Source organism: Elephas maximus, chromosome 5 (genome assembly GCF_024166365.1).
Source record: "Elephas maximus indicus isolate mEleMax1 chromosome 5, mEleMax1 primary haplotype, whole genome shotgun sequence".
In the NCBI taxonomy this organism is placed as follows: Eukaryota; Metazoa; Chordata; class Mammalia; order Proboscidea; family Elephantidae; genus Elephas; species Elephas maximus.
In genome coordinates this window covers 119837168-119858316 of record NC_064823.1, presented here as the reverse complement: position 1 = coordinate 119858316, position 21149 = coordinate 119837168, and the positions used below count along the sequence as shown (strand labels likewise).

The following is a 21149-nucleotide window of genomic DNA, read 5'->3' as shown; positions in this document are numbered from 1 at the left end:
GCCTCATGTTACGGATTAGCAGTGCCCTCTTTACTACTGGAGGCAGAGTCACCAGCACCTTTAAGACTAGCCGGACTTGAGAATCAATTCAGAAAACTTATCCTTACAATTTTATTCCTCTCGAACCACACTTGGCACCAAATGTCTTAGGCTGGGTTCTCTAGAGGAGCAAAACCAGTGAAGTGTGTGTGTGTATATATATATATATGGTGTATATACATATGTGTGTGTGTATATATATGTAGTGTATATATGTATGTTTATGCAGTGTGTGTGTGTGTGTGTGTATAAAAAGAGAGAGGGAGAGAGAGATTGATTTATTTCAAGGAAATGGCTTATGTAGTTGTGGAGGCTGGCAACTCCCAAATCTGGGTCAGACGTCAGGCTGGAGGCTTCTCCTGACTCATGTGTTTGCGGAAGCTGGCGAATCCCAAAATCTGCAGGTCAGACGACAGGCTGTTGGCTCACTTCCGAATAACTGGAGGTCAGAGGATGATGAGTTGGATGCAGCATCCAGAGAGGGCAAGCTGTGTCAGAACATCTATACATATTGGATATAGGCCACCGCCACAATGAAACTCCCCTTCCAACTGATTGTCTGCTCACATCAGATCACAAAATGGAGGTTGATTCCATAGTATCTGCCAAACCGCTGAGAATCATGGCCTAGCCATGTTGACACATAACCCTGGCTCTTATACCAAGTAACATGACTTAATTACAGGACTGATATTGTATTCAGAGTTTTTGTTGTGTTTTATTTTACAGCTTTTACTCTCCATTCTGCAAAACCTTTTGTCTTCTTATTGGCTGTCATAATTCTAAGCAATTATTCTCTCTAAAGCTCTTTTATCTTCTTCCCAGTCTTAGTAGTAATTCTGTTTTCTGCTGAGTCACTGAGTCTCCTATCTGTGGTAGAGGGAGGGGCTCCCAGAAGGGTATTCTTAATTTCTTCTATGCTCCCACACACCTGTCCCATGCAATTTACTTTACCTTCTTCCTCATTGTTCTGCTTTCTCAAGGAAGGGGGGTGGGTTGTTGTTGTTGTTAGGTGCCGTCGAGTCGGTTCCAACTCATAGCAACCCTATGCACAAAAGAATGAAACGCTGCCTGGTCCTGCGCCATCCTTACAATCATTGTTATGCTTGAGCTCATTGTTGCAGCCACTGTGTCAATCCACCTCGTTGAGGGTCTTCTTCTTTTCTGCTGACCCTGTACTCTGCCAAGCACGATGTGCTTCTCCAGGGACTGATCTCTCCAGACAACATGTCCAAAATATGTAAGATGCAGTCTCGCCATCCTTGCTTCTAAGGAGCATTCTGGCTGTACTTCTTCTAAGACAGTTTTGTTCGTCCTTTTGGCAGTCCATGGTATATTCAATATTCTTCGCCAACACCACAATTCAAAGGCGTCAACTCTTCTTCGGTCTTCCTTATTCATTGTCCAGCTTTCACATGCATATGATGCAATTGAAAATACCATGGCTTGGGTCAGGCGCACCTTAGTCTTCAGGGTGACATCTTTGCTCTTCAACACTTTGAAGAGGTCCTTTGCAGCAGATTTGCCCAATGCGATGCATCTTTTGATTTCTTGACTGCTGCTTCCATGACTGTTGATTGTGAATCCAAGTAAAATGAAATCCTTGACAACTTCAATCTTTTCTCCGTTTATCATGATGTTGCCCATTGGTCCAGTTGTGAGGACTTCTGTTTTCTTTATGTTGAGGTGTAATCCATACTGAAGGTTGTGGTCTTTGATCTTCATTAGTAAGTGCTTCAAGTCCTCTTTACTTTCAGCAACCAAGGTTGTGTCATCTGCATAATGCAGGTTGTTAATGAGTCTTCCTCCAATCCTGATGCCCCGTGCTTCTTCGTATAGTCCAGCTTCTCGTATTATTTGTTCAGCATACAGATTGAATAGGTATGGTGAAAGAATACAACCCTGACGCACACCTTTCCTGACTTTAAACCAACCAGTATCCTCTTGTTCTGTCCAAACAACTGCCTCTTGATCTATGTAAAGGTTCCTCATGAGCACAATTAAAAAAAAAAGGGGGGGGGAATTCCCATTCTTCGCAGTGCTATCCATAGTTTATTATGATCCACACAGTCAAATGCCTTTGCATAGTCAATAAAACACAGGTAAACATCCTTCTGATATTGTCTGCTTTCAGCCAGGATCCATCTGACATCAGCAATGATATCCCTGGTTCCACATCCTCTTCTGAAAACAGCCTGAATTTCTGGCAGTTCCCTGTTGATACTGCTGCAGCCGTTTTTGAATGATCTTCAGCAGAATTTTGCTTGCGTGTGATATTAATGATATTGTTCTATAATTTCCACATTCGGTTGGATCACCTTTCTTGGGAATAGGCATAAATATGGATCTCTTCCAGTCAGTTGGCCAGGAAGCTGTCTTCCATATTTCTTGGCATAGACGAGTGAGCACCTCCAGCGCTGCATCTGTTTGTTGAAACATCTCAATTGATACTCCATCAATTCCTGGAGCCTTGTTTTTCGCCAATGCCTTCAGAGCAGCTTGGACTTCTTCCTTCAGTACCATCGGTTCCTGATCATATGGTACCTCTTGAAATGGTTGAATATCGACTAATTCTTTTTGGTATAATGACTCTGTATATTCCTTCCATCTTCTTCTTTTTTTTTTTAATTAACTTTTATTGAGCTTCAAGTGAACGTTTACAAATCAAGTCAGTCTGTCACATATAAGTTTATATACACCTTACTCCGTACTCCCACTTGCTCTCCCCCTAATGAGTCAGCCCTTCCAGTCTCTCCTTTCGTGACAATTTTGCCAGCTTCCAACTCTCTCTATCCTCCCATCCCCCCTCCAGACAGGAGATGCCAACACAGTCTCAAGTGTCCACCTGATATAATTAGCTCACTCTTCATCAGCATCTCTCTCCTACCCACTGTCCAGTCCCTTTCATGTCTGATGAGTTGTCTTCGCGAGTGGTTCCTGTCCTGTGCCAACAGAAGGTTTGGGGACCATGACCGCCGGGATTCCTCTAGTCTCAGTCAGACCATTAAGTATGGTCTTTTTATCCTTCCATCTTCTTTTGATGCTTCCTGCATCATTTAATATTTTCCCCATGGAGTCCTTCACTATTGCAACTTGAGGCTTGAATTTTGTCTTCAGTTCTTTCAGCTTGAGAAACGTCGAGCGTGTTCTTCCCTTTTGGTTTTCCATTTCCAGTTCTTTTTACATGTCATTATAATACTTCATTTTGTTTTCTCGAGAGGCGCTTTGAAATCTTCTGTTCAGTCCTTTTACTTCATGAATTCTTCCTTTTGCTTTAGCTGCTTGACGCTCAAGAGCAAGTTTCAGAGTCTCCTCTGACATCCATTTTAGTCTTTTCTTTCTTTCCTGTCTTTTCAGTGACCTCTTGCTTTCTTTATGAATGATGTCCTTGCACAACTTGTCTGGTCTTCGGTCACTAGTGTTCAATGCGTCAAATCTGTTCTTGAGATGGTCTCTAAATTCAGGTGGGATATATTCAAGGTCATATTTTGGCTCTCACGGACTTGCTCTGATTTACTTCAGTTTCAGCTTGAACTTGCATATGAGCAGTTGATGGTCTGTTCCACAGTCGGCCCCTGGCCTTGTTCTTACTGATGATATTGAGCTTTTCCATCATCTCTTTCCACAGATGTAGTCAATTTGATTTCTGTGTGTTCCATCAGTCACTGTTTATGTTGGTGAAAGAAGGTATTTGCAATGAAGAAGTCATTGGTGTTGCAAAATTCTATCATTCGATCTCTGGCATTGTTTCTATCACCAAGGCCATATTTTCCAACTACTGATCCTTCTTTGTTTCCAACTTTCGCATTCCAATCGCCAGTAATTATCGATGCATCCTGATTGCGTCTTGGATGAATTTCAGACTGCAGCAGCTGATAAAAATCTTCTATTTCTTCATCTTTGGCCCTGGTGTTTGGTGCGTAAATTTGAATAATAATCGTATTAACTGGTCTTCTTGTAGTCATATGGATATTATCCTATCACTGACAGTGTTGTACTTCAGGATAGATCTTGAAACGTTCTTTTCGACGATGAATGCAACACCATTTGTCTTCAAGTTGTTATTCCCAGCATAGTAGACTATAAGATTGTCCGATTCAAAATGGCCAATAGCAGTCCATTTCAGCTCACTAAGGCCTAGGATATCCATGTTTATGCATTCCATTTTATTTTTGATGATTTCCAATTTTCCTAGATTCATACTTTGTACATTCAAGGTTCCGATTATTAATGCATGTTCGCAGCTGTTTCTTCTCATCTTGAGTCGTGCCACATCAGCAAATGAAAGTCCCGAAAGCTTTACTCCATCCACATCATTAAGGTTGACTCTATTTTGAGGAGGCAGCTCTTCCCCAGTCATCTTTTGAGTGCCTTCCAACCTGGGGGGCTCATCTTCCAGCACTATATCAGACAATGTTCCGCTGCCATTCATAAGGTTTTCACTGGCTAGTGCTTTTCAGAAGTAGACTGCCGGGTCCTTCTTCTGAAATCTGTACTCCATGGGTGACTCTGCAGGTATCTGAACACCGGTGGCATAGCTTCCAGCATCACAGCAACACACAAGCCTCCACAGTACAACAAACTGACAGACAGGGTGGGAGGTGGGATATTCTAGAATCTTCTTTCGGAGTGGTCCCAATCATTCTGTATTATCATGCTTAAGAAGTCTGTGATTTTAGGGCTGTTGCATATGCTTTGCTTGAGTTTTAGCCTCCCTCCCCTTTTTTTTTTAAGACTTACAAAAACTTTTATTCCACTTCTTTACAGATAGTAACACATTGCTTTAGTGATAAGGTTACTTAAGCGTTAACAATGCTTCATTGATAATGCAGAGCCCTCTGCATGTGCAGGGTTACGGGGACCATAAATGATATTTAATAAAAGTATTATTTTCAGTATTGAACACTCTGTGTTACTTTTTCCTTCAGTCTACAGATCAACTCTTGCTTTATTTCTGGAAAATTTCTTGAATTGTATCTTTAAGTAATAATTTTCATACATTGTTTTTTCTTCTGTTTTCTGTATCTGATCATTTTTTTGTTGACTCTTTTTACCTCCGTATTGACATTCCATTTTGGTTAATTTTCTTATTTCTGTCCTCTCTGTCCCCATTTTCAGCACTACTCATGCTTCCTAGTGCTATTTTCCAATATTGACCTAATTTCTGGAATTTTATATTTTTTTACTGCTTTCCTCAACTCGGCCATTTTCATGTTTTTGTCACAGATCTGTCTCTCTCTGCCTTGTTAATCATTTTCTTGAGCTCTTGTATCTCTTCATTATCTTCTAAGTTTGCATAATTTGTAGCAAAAATTTTGGTTACATTATTCATCTGCTCTGTGGCAACATTCTCCCTCTTTTATTATTACTATTATTAATATTTTGTAGTATCTTTTACTTGAATAGACACTTCACCATAGAAGAAATGAAATGGTCAATAAGCACATGAAAAGATGCTCAACATCATTAGTTATTAGGGAAATGCAAATCAAAACCACAATGAGCTGTCACTTCACGCTCACTAAGATGGCTATGATTTAAAAAAATTGAAAACAACTGGTATCGACAAAGATGTAGAAAAATAGGGATACGAGCATCTGTTAAGGATGATGGAAAAATTTGGAAACAGATAACAGTGATGGCTCCATAACCTGATGAACACAATTAATGTCACTGAATTGTATATGTGAAGAGGATTGAAATAGCAAATGTTTTGTCGCCTATATATTCACCACAATAAAACAAAGAAAAAAAAATACATATACATTTTGACCCAGAAATTCCACTCTTATGCTTCTATTTCATAGAAATAAAAATGCTAATAAATATAGACACGTGGTTAAAAAAAGTTATTTCCTTTTGCTTATTCTGTTTGGTATTAGGGGGAGGGGAGATTTTTTAAAAAATTATTTTTTTAGATGAAGGTTTACAGAACAAAATAGTCTCTCATTAAACAGTTAATACACATATCGTTTTTGACATTGGTTAACCACCCCTCGACATGTTAACACTTTCCCTTCTCAACCTTGGGTTACCTGTTACCAGCTTTCCCGTCCCCTCCTGCCTTCTAGTTCTTGCCCCAGGGCTGGTGTGCCTCCTAACTCGTTTTGTTTTATGGGTTTGTCCAACCTTTGGTTGAGTGACTTCATTACTGAGGAGTGAGTTCATTACTGAGCTGAAAGGGTGTCCAGGGGCCATACTCTCAGGGTTTCTTCAGTCTCTGTGAGTCCAGTAAGTCTGGTCTTTCTTTTTGAGTTAGAATTTTGTTCTACATTTTTCTCTAGCTCTGTTGGGGACCCTCTATTGTGATCCCTGTCAGAGCAGTCAGTGGTGGTAGCTGGGCACCATCTAGTTGTACTGGACTCAGTCTGGTGGAGGCTGTAGTAGATGTGGTCCATTAGTCCTTTGGACTAATCATCCTCTTGTATCTTTAGTTTTCTTCATTCTTCCTTGCTCCCGAAGGGGTGAGACCAGTGGAGTATCCTAGATGGCCTCTCATAGGCTTTTAAGATGGGGTGAGATTCTCAAGGCTGTATTTCTTGTTATCTGTCTTTGAAAGACTTTTCTCATGGTGTGTCAGTCAGTCTAGGTTTTATAAGTCTCAGCGGGTTTTCTGACATCTTGAAAATAAATTCCAAGAGGATGGTATGCCTCCCATTTGGATGTGTCATGTCTATCTACAGCCTTTCAAATTTCAATAAGTACACATTTAATCTTGGCCCAAGCAATGAATAGCAAAGTTTGAGACCCCAAATGGTAATCACATATTGGTTCCCTCCTGTTAGTGCCCTTGAGCAGAAATCAAAGTTACTTCACAACAGCGTGCATTTGGTTTTACTAGAATTCAGTTCTTATGTAACTAGCTGTTCAGTGAAACGGGCCATGAGCATAAAATTTATTTGAAAATAATTTTATGTGGGGGTAATTTATGTAAAGATTTCTCGTTGCTGTTGATTCCAACTCACTGTGACCCTGTAGGACAGGGTAGAAATTCCCTGTAGGACAGGGTAGAACTTCCCTGTAGGGTTTCCAAGGGTGTAAATCTTTACAGAAACAGATTGCTATATCTTTCTCCCGTGGAGCAGCTGGTGGGTTTGAGCCGCCAACTTTTCAGTTAGCAGCCAATCACTTAACCACTGCACCATGAAGGGTCTCTGTAAGGATTACAGCCAAGACTGTGGAACTATGGAACAGTTCTACTGTACACATGTGGGGTCACCTTGAATTGAAATTGACTCAACAACAATGGGTTTAGTTTGGTTTGGTTTTTCGTTATTACTGTTTTTTAAGAAACAACATATATGTAGCTAAAGTATATAATAATCTTACTAAACATGTATTTATTGAGTACCTACTATGTACCAGGCACTCTTCTAGATGCTAGGAATATATTGGTGGATTAAAACCAACAAAAAATCCCAACCTTCATATTTACACTCTAAATACATACCAAATCGGTAAGAATAATTTTCTCTAATGCAAATAAGTGAATTTTTTTAAGAGTTTCATTTATGTAAACAGCAAGCATATATAAATAGATCTCAGAAATTCAGTTAACTGGTTACAAGGCTTGGAGAGAGGAGAGGCTAACTCTCTTGCTTTTAGGACCTACACAGATATTATATTTCAGCTTGTTGTTGTTAATGGCCATTGAGTTGATTCTGACTCACGGTGACCCTGCATATGTACCACAGAACTGCTCTATAGGGTTTTCAAGGCTGTAACCTTTTGGAAGTAGATCACCAGGCCTTGTCTTCCAAGGTGCCTATAGGTGGGTTTGAACAGCCAACCTTTTGGCTAGTAGTGGAGTGCTTAACTCTTTGTGCCACCAAGGGACCTATATCTTGCCTTAGTTTAGCATAAACATTTATTAAGCACCACCATGTGCCAGACTCTTTGCAATGTCATTTGGGGTCGTGTGTGTCTGCCCCCATTCTAAGTAACCTCTGTATCTCCTTACTTGCCTTATGCTCCAGCCATCTGGAAATATACATGCTGTACCCTGAACGTGTATTTCAGTGACTCTTCTGCTTTGGTTCATGCGTTTGTCTAGAATCACCTTCTTTACCTTACTGGAAATTTACTTATTCTTCAAGACATAGCACCAATGCCATTCCTTTGTGAAATTTTCATATTTGGTATTTCCCATGGGCAGAAGTGGAAACCCTGGTGGTGTAGTGGTTAAGAGCTACGGCTGCTCAGATCCACCAGGTGCCCCTTGGAACACCTAACAACAACCAGGGGTGGTGGGAGGAAAAAGAGGGAGTAATTGTTTAAGGGGCACTGAGTTTCTGTTCAGGGTGATGAAAAATTTGGAAACAGACAGTGGTGACAGTTGCCCAGTATGGTTCAAATGCACCAGGTGCTCCTTGGAAACCCTGTGGGGCAGTTCTACTCTGTCCCATATGGTCACTATGAGTCAGAATTGACTTGACAGCAACAGGTTTGGTTTTTTTGGTTTATGGGCAGAATTAATTGTAATTTTGTTTTTGTTTGCTTCATCATTCTTATTTGGTCTTCTTTATATTATTGTAAACCTATTAGTTTCTCCAATGAAATTGTAAACTATTTAAGAGAATTAACTATGTTTATGTGCTTTGCACATAACCCTGTTGCCATTGAGTCGATTCCAACTCACAGTGACCCTATAGGACAGAGCAGAACTGCCCCATACGGTTTCCAAGGAGCACTTGGTGGATTTGAACTGCCAACCTTTTGGTTAGCAGCCATAGCTCTTAACCACTACACTACCAGGGTTTCCTGCTTTGAACATAGTAGGCAAATAATAAATCAGTAAATAAATATAAAAGATTTTTCTAGCATTTTTTAACTGCAAAATATAGCCAAACTTTATTATGATGAATAAGTCCGGTAACTTCAACCGTAATGAGGGCATAAAAGAATATGTCTGAACTCAGGGCATTCCCTGGAGTGATTTTCTTTTTTTTAATTGAGGTAAAATATATATAACAAATCATTTGTCATTTCAATCATTTTTATGTGTACAATTCAGTGACATTAATTACATTCACCATATTGGACAACTATCACCACTATCTGTTTCCAGATTTTTCATCACCCTTAACAGAAACTCAGTGCCTTTTAAACAATTACTCCCTCTTTTCCTTCCCACTGCCCCTGATTGTTGCTGTTGTTCGGTGCCATCAAGTGGGTTCCAACTCATAGCGACCCTTTGTACAATAAAACAAGACACTGCCTGGTTCTGCACCATTCTCGCAGCCATTGCCATGCTTGAGCTGGTTGTTGTAGCCACTGTGTCCGTCTGTCTCATTGAGGGTCTTCCTCTTTTTTGCTAACCCTCTCCATTACCAGGCATGATGTCCCCCTCCAGGGACTGGTTCCTCCTGATAACATGTCCAAAGTATGTGAGATGAAGTCTCGCCATCCTCACTTCTAATGAGCATTCTGACTGTACTTCTTCCAAGACAGATTTGTTCATTCTTCTGGCAGTCCATGGTATATTCAGTATTCTTTGCCAACACCATAATTCAAAGGCATCGATTCTTCTTCAGTCTTCCGTATTTATTGTCTAGCTTTCACATGCATATGAGGCAACTGAAAACACCATGGCTTGGTTGAGGCGCACCTTAGTCCTTACAGTGACATCTTTGCTTTTTAACACTTTAAAAGACATCTTTGCAGCAGATTTGCCCGGTGCACCATGTTGTTTGATTTCTCGACTGCTGCTTTCATGGGTGTTGATTGTGGATCCCAGTAAAATAAAATCCTTGAAAACTTCAGTCTTTTCTGTGTTTATCATGATGTTGCTTATTGGTCCAGTTGGGAGGATTTTTGTTTTTTTTATGATGAGCTGTAATCTTTACTGAAGGCTGTGTGGTCTTTGATCTTCATCAGTAAGTGCTTCAAGACCTCTTTACTTTCAGCAAGCAAGGTTGCGTCATCTGTGTATTACAGGTTGTTAATGTCTTCCTCCAATCCTGATGCCCCGTTCTTCTTCATATAAACCAGCTTCTTGAATTATTTGATCAGCATACAGATTGAGTAAGTACGGTGAAAGGATACAACCCTGACACACACCTTCCTGACTTTAAACCATGCAGTATTCTCTACCACCAGTGGCAACCACTAATAAACATTGGTCTCTATGGCTTGGTTTAGTCTTGGTATTCCATGTAAGTAGGATCATGTATTTGTCCTTTTTTGTCTGACTTAATTCACTCAGTATAATGTTTTCAAAGTTCATCCATGTCTTAGCATGTATTAGAACTTCATTTCTCTTTATGGCTGAGTAATATTCCATTGTATGGATATACCACATTTTGTTTATCCATTCATCTGTTAATAAACACTTGAATTGTTTCTACCTATTGACTATTGTGAATAATGCTGCAGTGAACATTAGTGTATAATATCTCTTTCCATCCCTGCTTTCAGTCTTTTGGGAATATAACTAAGAATGGAATTGCTGGGTCATATGGTAATTCTGTGTTTAACTTTTTGAAGAACGGTCAAGCTATTTTCCACAGCAGCTGCGCCATTTTACATCCCCACAACAGTGGATGAGGTTCCAATTTCTCTACATCCTTGCCAGTACTTATTTCTGATAATAACCTAACATTTTAATTCATGTGGAATAGTGTTAATTGCTTTGCCTATTATATTGATTTTAAAAGCATAGAAATGTAAGAATTAGAATTATATTCATGAATGAACCATTATATTATTAAGTGTTAAATATAAAAAACAAAATTTTACTTGAAACATATTGATTAAAGATTTTTATATTTCTGATGCAAAATCTTTTCTTTGTTATGTACTTCCTTGAACAATACATAACTCATCCATTAATACTCAAAAAGTGATTGGGAAGAATAATGTAGTGAAAATGATAGGCCATATTTTTATATTGCAATTGTGCAAAAAGTAACCAAAAGAAGGAAATCATGTCTTTTGTATATTTTGACAATGTGTGGAAGTATAGGAATTTTTGGATTGTACCTTTATGATTACTATACAGATTTGTCTGTTTTGATAATGGAAGCCTTTTGTTAACATATTAGTGACTTGGAGAAGGAAAATTTTTACTTTGTTAAAAGGTTGTTAAACTTGGCAGAGTTGTTTAAAGACGGAGAGCTTGGAAAGTACAATAAATTATGGATAAATATGAATTATTAAAGCTTTTAATTTATAATAATATTTTGGGAAGGACTGCTTCAGCATTTTACTCTGACTTGGAATTTTGGTTTAAATGATTGATAAAACGTAATAGATGAAAATTTAGTTACAATTTACTCTTTCTCTCTCCATTGGCAAATGAGTCATTCTAACTACGACATGTTTGTTCATTTCTACTATAGGCTTAGTCCTCCTGTACTTCCGCTGTGCTCCTTAAAGGAAATACATTTGTCTACTGATAAATTTTTCAGAATGGAACCATCTGAAATTACCAATGGTTGTTTTCTTTCTATTCTAACAAGGGAGGTAAGGAAAAAAAAAAAACCAATCCATGCAATACTTGGGATTAAGAAAAAACAGAGCGTCATAAAAGAAACCCAGAAACCTTTTAGACATCTTGGAGTGGTGCGCTTATTTCATAAATAGCTAAAAGATAGGAAAAATAATTATTATCATATGGCAAATAATCCATTAGTCTTTATATTTCTCCGTATTGTTCCTCCATTGCTTGCCCTCCTCCTCCACCTCTGCAAGCATTTTGTTAACATCTAGTGCATTTAACCTCACACATGAGAAGTAAGCTACGTATTTTATTTTTTTCCTCTGAGGTTTACAGTTAAGTATAAAAACGTCATTTGCTGAGGCTTATGAGATATATTAGGGACTAAGTTCTAGCAACCATTTCTTTTAGTTGTAACAAAAATACTCTTATTTTTATGAAACATTGATAAACATTTATAATATACATAATAGTAGTTAACTTCCACATTTAGTAACTGCTTCTTTAATTATAGCGGGACCCATCTGAGACAGTGTCTGTGAAAGATGTTTTGGCCCGTGCTGCAGCAAAGGGACTCCTGGATGGGATTGATTTGGGTAAGTCATCAAAACGTGAGAAGAAGAAGAAAAAATCAAAAACATCATTGCCAAAAGCTTCCACTAATGATAATAACTGCATCCAAATGAGAATTGCTGAGTTCCTGAATCGAGAAACTGAAGCAAATGCTAATCAATCAGAGACAGCAACAACAAAAACACCTCTTCCACAGAAAAACACAGCTCAAGTTGGTGCTTCCTCACAGATCAGAAAACCCACCAAACCTGCCACAAATGCCTTAATGCCGGCATTTATGAAGAACCCATCTCCCTCCAGACCGTGTGAGCGGCAGACCAACTTCGTACGACCTCGACCAGAAGATAAAATGATTGCCCTGAAACCCGTAGAGATTGTTTTGCCTCCAGTAATGATGCCATTTTCAAGTCCCCAAGAGATGAAATCAACTCAGCATTGTTGCTATCGTTGGGTTGCACCCAAGCCTCTCGTGCCCACCTGCATTCCCATACCTTCAGTATCCCGAAGAGGGGAAAAGCCTAAAGAAAACTTACCTTCCTCCCTACTCAGGCATCCTCGACCATGGCTTTAACTGCCTTGTTTTTTGTTACAAGGATTAAGAGCAGTTAACTTTTTCGAAGTCTGACATTTCTCTGAGGGCTAAACATCCCTACACAAGATACTCATGGTCACTTAGTATCTTCTAAATGTGACATTACCTTCAGAGAATTAAGACAAGTGAGAAGCAGTAATGTGTGAGATTCAGCAAGGCAGAATTTGGTAATTTCAGTGGCTCAGTGCTGAGGCTGTTTTAGAATGTCACTTGTACTCAGTATCAGTTGTTAGAACTTGTCTTATTCCTGTTAACTTTTAGCCTGAACTTAACACACCAGGGTTTTTAAAGAAAGCCGCCAACTATTTTTTTTTCTGAAGAAAAACACTTGTTGCCTTACGACACGCTTCTTTTCAGACCTAATTGGCAAGGCAATTTATTAGAAAGCATAGGCATGGAGAAGATGCTGGCCGTCTCCCACTACAGATTGCTCTTCAGCATCCGGTCAGTTGTAGTTTAACATTTTCAATCACTATCAAGGTTGATTTAAAAAAAACAAAAACAACCAAAGTATTCTTTAAACAGAACATGACAGAAGGTTTTGTAATATAACTGAGGTTGAGTATGAGTAGGAAGAACAGGGAGTTCTGAAGTGCCAGGTGTGTGTAGCTGAGATGGCCGTTTACAGAGCGAAGACTGTTTTCTCACTGGAAGAGCTTCTAGGACCCTGAGTAGAGCTGAACATAATCAGCTCTCCCTTTTGACCATTTATGCCCAATACTGTTGTAAAAATGACTGAAAGCAAATCTCCGTCTAAATATTAATAATTTTGAGGAAGAGGCAAAACTGTTGAATACAACTGACACATATTGTTGAAGAAAGCCATAAAAATTCTGATTTTATGCAAAGATTAGGTGATACAGTAAAATCAACAAGTCATTTCAAGTTGGAAACAGTAATCACTTTGGCAAATCATTTCTGATGCACAGTCTATTCAAATATATTGTAGCAGTATGTTAATTATAAAAAACTATTAAAAGTCAATTCATCTTCAATGTACTATCAATTGCCTACCAAGAATTAGTATGATTATCATTTCTGGGTCTACTTTTTTCATCATGCCAACAGAAATTGCCTGACATTAAGTTACAACTATAAATCTTACTATTAAAAAAAATGTTCATAGACACATAAGTTCAAATTTTCAGAATTCAGTTGTATCAATGTTGAGTGAATTCCTAAATGTTCACTTCAGATGGCATGATTTTAGTAGAATATTACCTTTTTCAAAATGAATATTTAGGTCTATTTCAGCTCTAAATGTCCTATTCTTTCTTTTCTCACTTAAAGTGAGGATTAAAAAATGGTATATTTCATTTTAATAGTAATAAATTATTTTTAGTGATTTACATTGTAGGTAAAATGTGTCAGCGAAGAAAAGAAACAAGACTTTTTATACTTGAATGAGGCTTATTATTTTCACTTCCAAAAGTATTCTTCATGTGTTAATTATGACTTTTTAAAAAGGAACATGTTTTAAATGTTCATCTTTACTAATTTCAAAAATTGAAAACTGTATATCTCTTTGCTCTAAAAATTATAGTACATGTTTCATTCTTTCTCCCACCCAAATCTCTATCTGGCTAGAATGTTCCATGCCTCTGGGAGTCTAGTGCAGCTTAATTTAACATTGTTCAGTAAAGACATTTTATATCCCAGGAATATCTTACCCATTTCTGGCCACTCTGTCCCTGCCCCAGGCTGAAGAATTCCATTGTCTAAAAGTAGCAGTTAGAGATTTTTAAGTGTATTTTCTGTGATAAGTTATAAAAAGAAAACTCGCTGTTATGAAACAGTTCAGGGTATTTTTCCAATCTCTGTAGCAGCATCTAATTGCTGTCATGTGACAACTTATAGCCACTGGTTTTCAGTATCTCATAACATGTGTCTTGGCACTGTTTTTCCCTTTAGACATTTATGGAAGTTTCCGAATTAAACCATTCCTTAATTAAGCCTGCAGTTTTTTCCTTTGAGAATATTCTAATAAGGACATGATCAATTATTTAAATACTTCGGTAGCGTAAAAAGGGAAACATACTTTGGATAAAAGCAATGAGAATTCTAGAGAAGGAAAATATTGATCACATTGAGATTTTTAGTTTAGCATTTTACTTAAGCTCCTTAGAGAAAACTGCTGCAAAAATTTAAAATAATAAAATTATTGGTATTTAGATACTCCAATAGCAAATTTGGATTTTAATCTGAAATTATTTGCCAGTATATGTAATACTTGAAACCAAAATATTTTGTTCACTTATTTCCTTCAGAGTTAACTGCCTTGATAAAGAGGTAAACAACTGGGGGAAACGGAAGATGAATGAAAAATGGCTACTTTCAATTCTAATTGATCTTCCATGTGTCTCACACTTTAGACTCAAATGATTTATTTTTCTAGTTGCCTCTCGTTTTGGATTTGGTGCTTGTACAACTCTTATCTGTCATTCTTTGATGTCAGGTTCTTAAAGGAAATGAAAGACCTAAGTAAATTTCTTAACTCTAGAAAGATTGGTTAGGAAAGACTTGAGTTGGGTGACTGAATAGCCATCTGTATCTGGGTTGCCAGCTGCCCATCTTTACCACCAAATAAGGACAGTGTGATGTATTAGTCAAAGGCAGAATTTTACATTACTAATATTTCTAAAGTTCGAGGTAGGTGTAATTTAAAAATAAAATGGCTAGTTTGGAGACTCTAAGTTTATTCATATTTCTGTTTCTTGCATGCATGACTGGGATGCCAGATAAATGAGCCAAACATTTTATGCAGCTAAATTTATTCTCACAACATAGTACATTCAAACGTGTAAACGTGGTCAGCAGCAAAAGGGGCAAAAAGGAAAGCAAATCATTTTTTCAGGATAAGTAGCTGCTCTGGATGGCTGAGAGTGCCTAACTGGTGACGTGTGATCAAGTATCTTTCCCTAAGGTGAAATAAGTTAAACTTTGTTTTACTGGCGTGTAACACACCTTAGCCACGTTTTATTATTAGGCTAAGTCTGCAAATAGAGAGCTAATGGTTTTACTAAATGGTTTTAGCATCAGTTAGGGAAATGCTGTCTATGAAACCTTGAATTTGTTTGCAATGCTTATGAAACAAGTGTCACTGAGGAAAAGGAGGAAAGAAAGATTTAGGATTTCTAGGAAGTGACCCTGTGCCGAAGATTATTATAACTGACCATCTTAAAGTCACAAATTTTAAATAAAGTAGCAGTGCGAACAGTTTATCACCAACAACTTGTTTTAATGGAAATGGGTTTAATGTCCCTTCATGCATTAAGACAGATAAACAAAAAATAATGTTTCTAATTAGCTATGGGTGATCTTATATCCAGGTGGAAACCAAGGTCATGTGGACATGTATCTCTCTGTTAGATGAAGTCACATGTGTTGTGAAGGATATAAAAATGAAGCACCAAGCAGTGCTTTAGTCTGCAAAGTAAAGTTTTTAGCCATAGGCATGTTGGCTAGTCCCCTTGACGTTGTCAAGGAGCACATATATGAGGTGGCAAGTCTGCGTCTATCTAGCTGCTTTTAAAAAATAAAAAGAACTTTAAACATTTTGCCTTTTCTTCTACATATTCCAATAAAAATGTGATTACAGATCATTACAAAACCACCTTTTAGGCAACATATAAGTTCACTGGGATTACTTAGACCTGGATACATTGCAAGATAATACCCAGTAAAGATAATACATAAACACAATAATGCAGTATATTTCAGTAAAAATAGAATAAATAAAATAAAAATATTTTAAGCTGCATTTACCGGTTAATTAAAAAAAATGGTAAGACATACAAGGCATAGTGAACATGGCTGCCTGTTTACCGAATCACAGATATAAAGAATGCATAGATAACTGAAGTGTCACTACAATATTGGGTAAAACACTGGCATCCTTTCACAAACAAAAACACACATACTTTCATACATACTTTTTGGCCATGGCAGAAAGTGTCTGAACACACTGTTTAACATAACTAATTTTACAAAATAAATTTGCATTTAGTATGCAAAGCTATTTTCCAAACAAAATATCTGCAGTAAAATTTTCAATATGTAAAGGCTATCATTCATCTTAATGCATCCTATAATTGCATATATAAATCAGTGTGCTACTTAAAGCTAGCTCAGTATTCTTGATCCTGAAAACAAACAAATGTATGCCTTAAAAAATGAACAGGGGTAGAAATTTCCAATATAAAAGTGGGTTATTTCTTCAGAATTTTGAAGGTTATCACATGAAAACTTTTCACTCTGGAAATCAAGATGAGAGATCAGCACGACTGTATTTCTAACAGCTTTTCAAAGGGTGCAGTCAGGATTTTCTTAATGCAAACGTTTTCTATGATGGCATTGGTTATTTCAGATAGAAGAGTGTCTAAGTTGAGAAATGTAATGCATTTCTAAAGTGGTATTGTTTTAGGCGCAAACAATTCCTGGGTGGTGCAAGTGATGGTGCTAACCAAAACGTTGGAGGTTCATGTTCACTCAGAGGTGCCTCAGAAGGAAGGACTGGGGATTTACTTTTGAAAAATCGGCCACTGAAAACCCTATGGAGCACAGTTCTACTCTGAGACGTATGGGGTCATCATGAGTTGGAACTGACTTGAATGACAACTGGTTAACCGCCCCCCTCCTCCCCGCTCCTCCCGAAAATGAATTGTGAACAGGGACAGCAGGGAGGAGCACGCCTTTTCATTCCCTCATGTTCTCTGGCAGCCAAGTACCATGAATTAAGAATATTTCTATCACAAGTAACATCATCTCTGGAAAATTTCATAGGTTGAACAGGCTGTACTAAATGTAGAATCCTGTCCTCTAAAACACACTGTAGGAAAAATGTTCTGGACTGAGAGCAATGGTTTTGTAATACCATTGCATGAATAATTTGGACACATTTCCCCTCTTATATAGGGAGTCCTAAGACTGCCATACCATTGCATGAATAATTTGGACACATTTCCCCTCTTATATAGGGAGTCCTAAGACCGCCTGACAATGAGTATTTCTAGACCTACTCTTTGTATTTACCCAGAGTCATTTTGGAAAAGCTCTCCCCGACTGATGTGGAAGCAGCGTATCACAGTCAGAACTGGGTCGGGAAGCTTGGGTCCTGACCCTGGTTCTCACTAACTTTAGTAAGCTCTTGGGCCAAATGATTTAGCCTCATGGTACTTCATAAGTTTCATTTCTCAAATGCGTTTAGTCCCTTCTCTACCTTATAAGGCTCAACTGTGATAAAAATGTGGAAATCATTTTTGACAAGTACATAGCAGTATATAAATGTAAAGCATTACTTTTATAACTGGCTGCTTCAAAACACTAACTGACATTTAAAAGTGAACAAGAAGACTAATATTTAAGTTGATCTCCTTAGCAACTTTCTTTTAAAACAACAATGTCAACAGGAGTCTAAATTTGTTTATCTACAAAGAAAAAAGCAAGAAAGTGCTACACTGGGGAAACTTGTTAAATAGTCCATTGTTCCTATGTATATTTTGCTTTGATATGAAATTTTAAAATCTTGAAAATAAAATGGAAAGCATATAAATTTAAAAATAACAAATTTTAATATTAAATACATAAATTCAAGAAAGGTTCAACTTAATGAAATTTGTTGCCATGGACTATATGCGATGGACAGACAGCTTTCTGGGCAAAATGCACTGTATTAAGACTGGGCTAGTGCAGAATCCTAGCAGAATAGGAGGTGGTCTAACAAAAATAATGTGGTGGATATCTAAAATAATCGTGTATAACCGAAGTACAGATGACATTTCCTCAACTCCAAACTGCATATTGGCTAATTTTCAAACTTAAGGATGAGAGGTTTATGAGGACTATTTCATTTTAATGTTGTTTAGTAGAGAATGGGCATAGTGACCTACAATTCTCTAGCTGCACTGTACACTGTAAGGCAGAAGTTGAAATATATCCCCACCTGAAACGCCTTATGCTTTTGTTAATTTCTTTCTTTTTTTTTTTTTTTAAATAATCAGTTTGAAACTCATCTGATTAGGAAGGCTATTTCCTTTGAATTTAATTCCTCAAATTTAGTACTTTTTTCCTCAATTTTGAAGTTTCGCTTTTTTTCCAACATCCTACAAACAGCTGTAGATATGAAACGGTGTCCACGTGTTAAAGAGCTTGTCAAGGAAAGCTGCCAGTTGGTTTCTACATGGATGCCAATACCCAACTTTGTCAACCCACAGGTTCCATTTTATGAAAAACTAAAACAAAACCTCGTCATCCTAACTTTAAAGCAATAGTATCTGGTATGCAGTGTCTACGCCAATGTTGAAAACTGGGCAGGGTGCTGTAGGACGTCGAGGTTGCGTGTGCCAGGTGCAGCTCAAGGAGACAGTGAAACTAACTCAGGCATCATTCACTCCAAGGACTCAGCATCAGTTCACTCAGAGGACTGTGGCCACATTCTTCTGTGTGTGTGTGTGCGTGTGCATGTGCGTGACGTTTAAGTGATGTTCACGGTATTTACAATAAGAAAAAGGCCTTCCACTGCTTGCAGTGTAACTTACGGACAGCAAAAACAATTACTCATGCTTCTTTTCATATCACGTGATGGTGGCAAGACGAGAGAACATGCTTGTCTAACACTGCTGCGTTAAGGGTAAATTCTCTGAAGACAAAGCATCAGCAACTGAATGGAAGGCCAGACGTCAGCTTGTTTTCCTTAGTGTAGCTATTCGATCTTCAGGTAAGTATTACAGAATCCTTTAACATATGCAGCTATGGCATTTCTGTGACAGGACGTTTCTGTTTCAAAGTGTCAATGAGGGATAAGACCCCTCGTTTTACATTGGTTGTGACTCTTCTAGTCATTGAGTCTGCCGGCGGAGGAGGTGGTCGAACTTTCTGTGACGGCGGCCTGGCTACCAAGCACTTCTGGTATCGTAACTGAAATAAAACAAAAAATGGTCTGTGGTAGTTAATAATATAACATCTCTTCTTGTTTAATGATTTTAATTAATCACAAATACATTTCTTCCTGAAAGTTAAAGACCTAGATCCTAAACATAAATCCAAGAGTTTTTTTTTTTTTTTTTTTAATGTAGGTGTTTTAAATTCTTCTAAAAGGTCATAGGCTCAACAAGGTGCTTCAGCCTTTGACATCCCCGTCTTCCCTCCATCTCCAAGCTCTACTTGATTTCTGTATTGACAGGCTGCAATTAATATGCCTCAAAATCAAACAGCCAGTGAAAACAAAAAGGGTGGGGAGAGATGGTATTAATTAAAATTTTCATCAGACACATAGGTCTAGACAAGTGCTCCTGGCTAACTGAGAGACAATATGGTACAAAGGGCCTAGTTTGAATCTAGGAGCTAACCCTTGTGAACCTATGACCCCAAGCAACTTATTAAACCTCTCTCAGCCTCAGTTTGTTCGACTGTAAAGAGGTCTAAGAATGAGGGCCTTTACAGAGGGTGTTATGATTAAGTAACGAATGGTTGTAGAATGCCTAAAATAGGCCTAGCATGCAGAAGCACTTATAATAGAAAAGAATGATGACTTAACATTTCAGGATACATAAGTCTAAATCCTAATGGATTCATGGAAAAAAAAAAAAATCTGTTAGCATTGGCCCCACAGAAAATATCTTCAGAAATAAAACAATTTTTCTTAATAGTAATTTTTTAGAAATTAAAAGGTGAAAATTTATCAAATATTTTTCTAATCCAAGCACTTTTTTTTAAGCACTTTAAGATAACTCCACAGCTGATTTTTAAAAACCAAATATTAATAGAGCCCTTAGTACAGTTTGAATCATGCTGAAGGTTCCCCCTAAGCAGCATGTCTATAGCTAGCCTTGGGGAGAAGGATGGTCCGCTGTGTTACAATGTCTCGTCAGACCCTGCAGGCCACAAAACTGGCCCCTTTCAACTCATTCATGTGAAAAACGATTTCTTACGTCTCCCCTGTGTAGGGCATGTTGCTAGGCCTGGATCACAAACAAGAACACATACCTAAAGCATGGGTTTCTAAACGGGCAGATGTGGCAACCTGGACACTGGACTTGGAATTTCAAACATTAGTTCTGTATGTCCAGTGTGAACCAAAAGTGTACCTGATGGATGGGTTTCATTAAGGATCCCTCCCTGGCCTATCAAGTTTCACCAAAATATCTTCAGCTGGGCCTATACCACACAGTTGCAAGATACACCTAAAAATTAAGTAGATTCAGAAGAATGTGTTAATGCCGAAGATATTTCAGATGGTACAGATTCAGAGAACCAAGCAGATTTGAATCAAGAGGAAGGACACTGCGTTAGAAATGCTGGATTTGAAGTGGTGAAAAGGGCCTGATGGTATCAGTCTGCCTTATACTGCACTGGCTGAGCTTCCACGGGTTGTACTGACACAATTAAAATAGGAAGCAAATGAATAAAAACTGTTTCCAAGAGAGAAAATGAGTGGGAATCAAAAACACACTATAACCAACGATAAAGCTAATTATTTCATTGTCATCAGCATTTAAAAGGAATAATTAA

General features: G+C 37.9%; 2 protein-coding genes across 10 annotated transcripts in view; one reads left to right on the top strand and one right to left on the bottom strand.

Moving 5' to 3' along the window:
* The window catches only part of NSUN7 (NOP2/Sun RNA methyltransferase family member 7), a 70393-nt gene extending 56743 nt beyond the window's left edge, over positions 1–13650 (top strand). Inside the window, exons 11-12 of the mRNA XM_049886958.1 lie at positions 11379–11502; positions 11991–13650. Of these exons, the coding sequence (XP_049742915.1) occupies positions 11379–11502; positions 11991–12620 (754 nt within the window). The 3' untranslated portion in view covers positions 12621–13650. The remainder of the gene's footprint in view (positions 1–11378; positions 11503–11990) is intronic.
* A 1205-nt stretch (positions 13651–14855) lies between these two features.
* Positions 14856–21149, bottom strand: part of APBB2 (amyloid beta precursor protein binding family B member 2) — a 443058-nt gene continuing 436764 nt past the window's right edge. For 5 of the 9 annotated variants that reach the window (XM_049886951.1, XM_049886949.1, XM_049886952.1 and 2 more), the window contains one exon: positions 14865–19556. In XM_049886951.1, coding sequence (XP_049742908.1) covers positions 19389–19556 — 168 coding nt within the window. In that variant the 3' untranslated portion in view covers positions 14865–19388. Of the gene's footprint in view, positions 19557–21149 lie in introns of all 9 variants that reach the window. The other 4 variants (XM_049886955.1, XM_049886954.1, XM_049886956.1 and 1 more) reach the window with 2 other exon arrangements.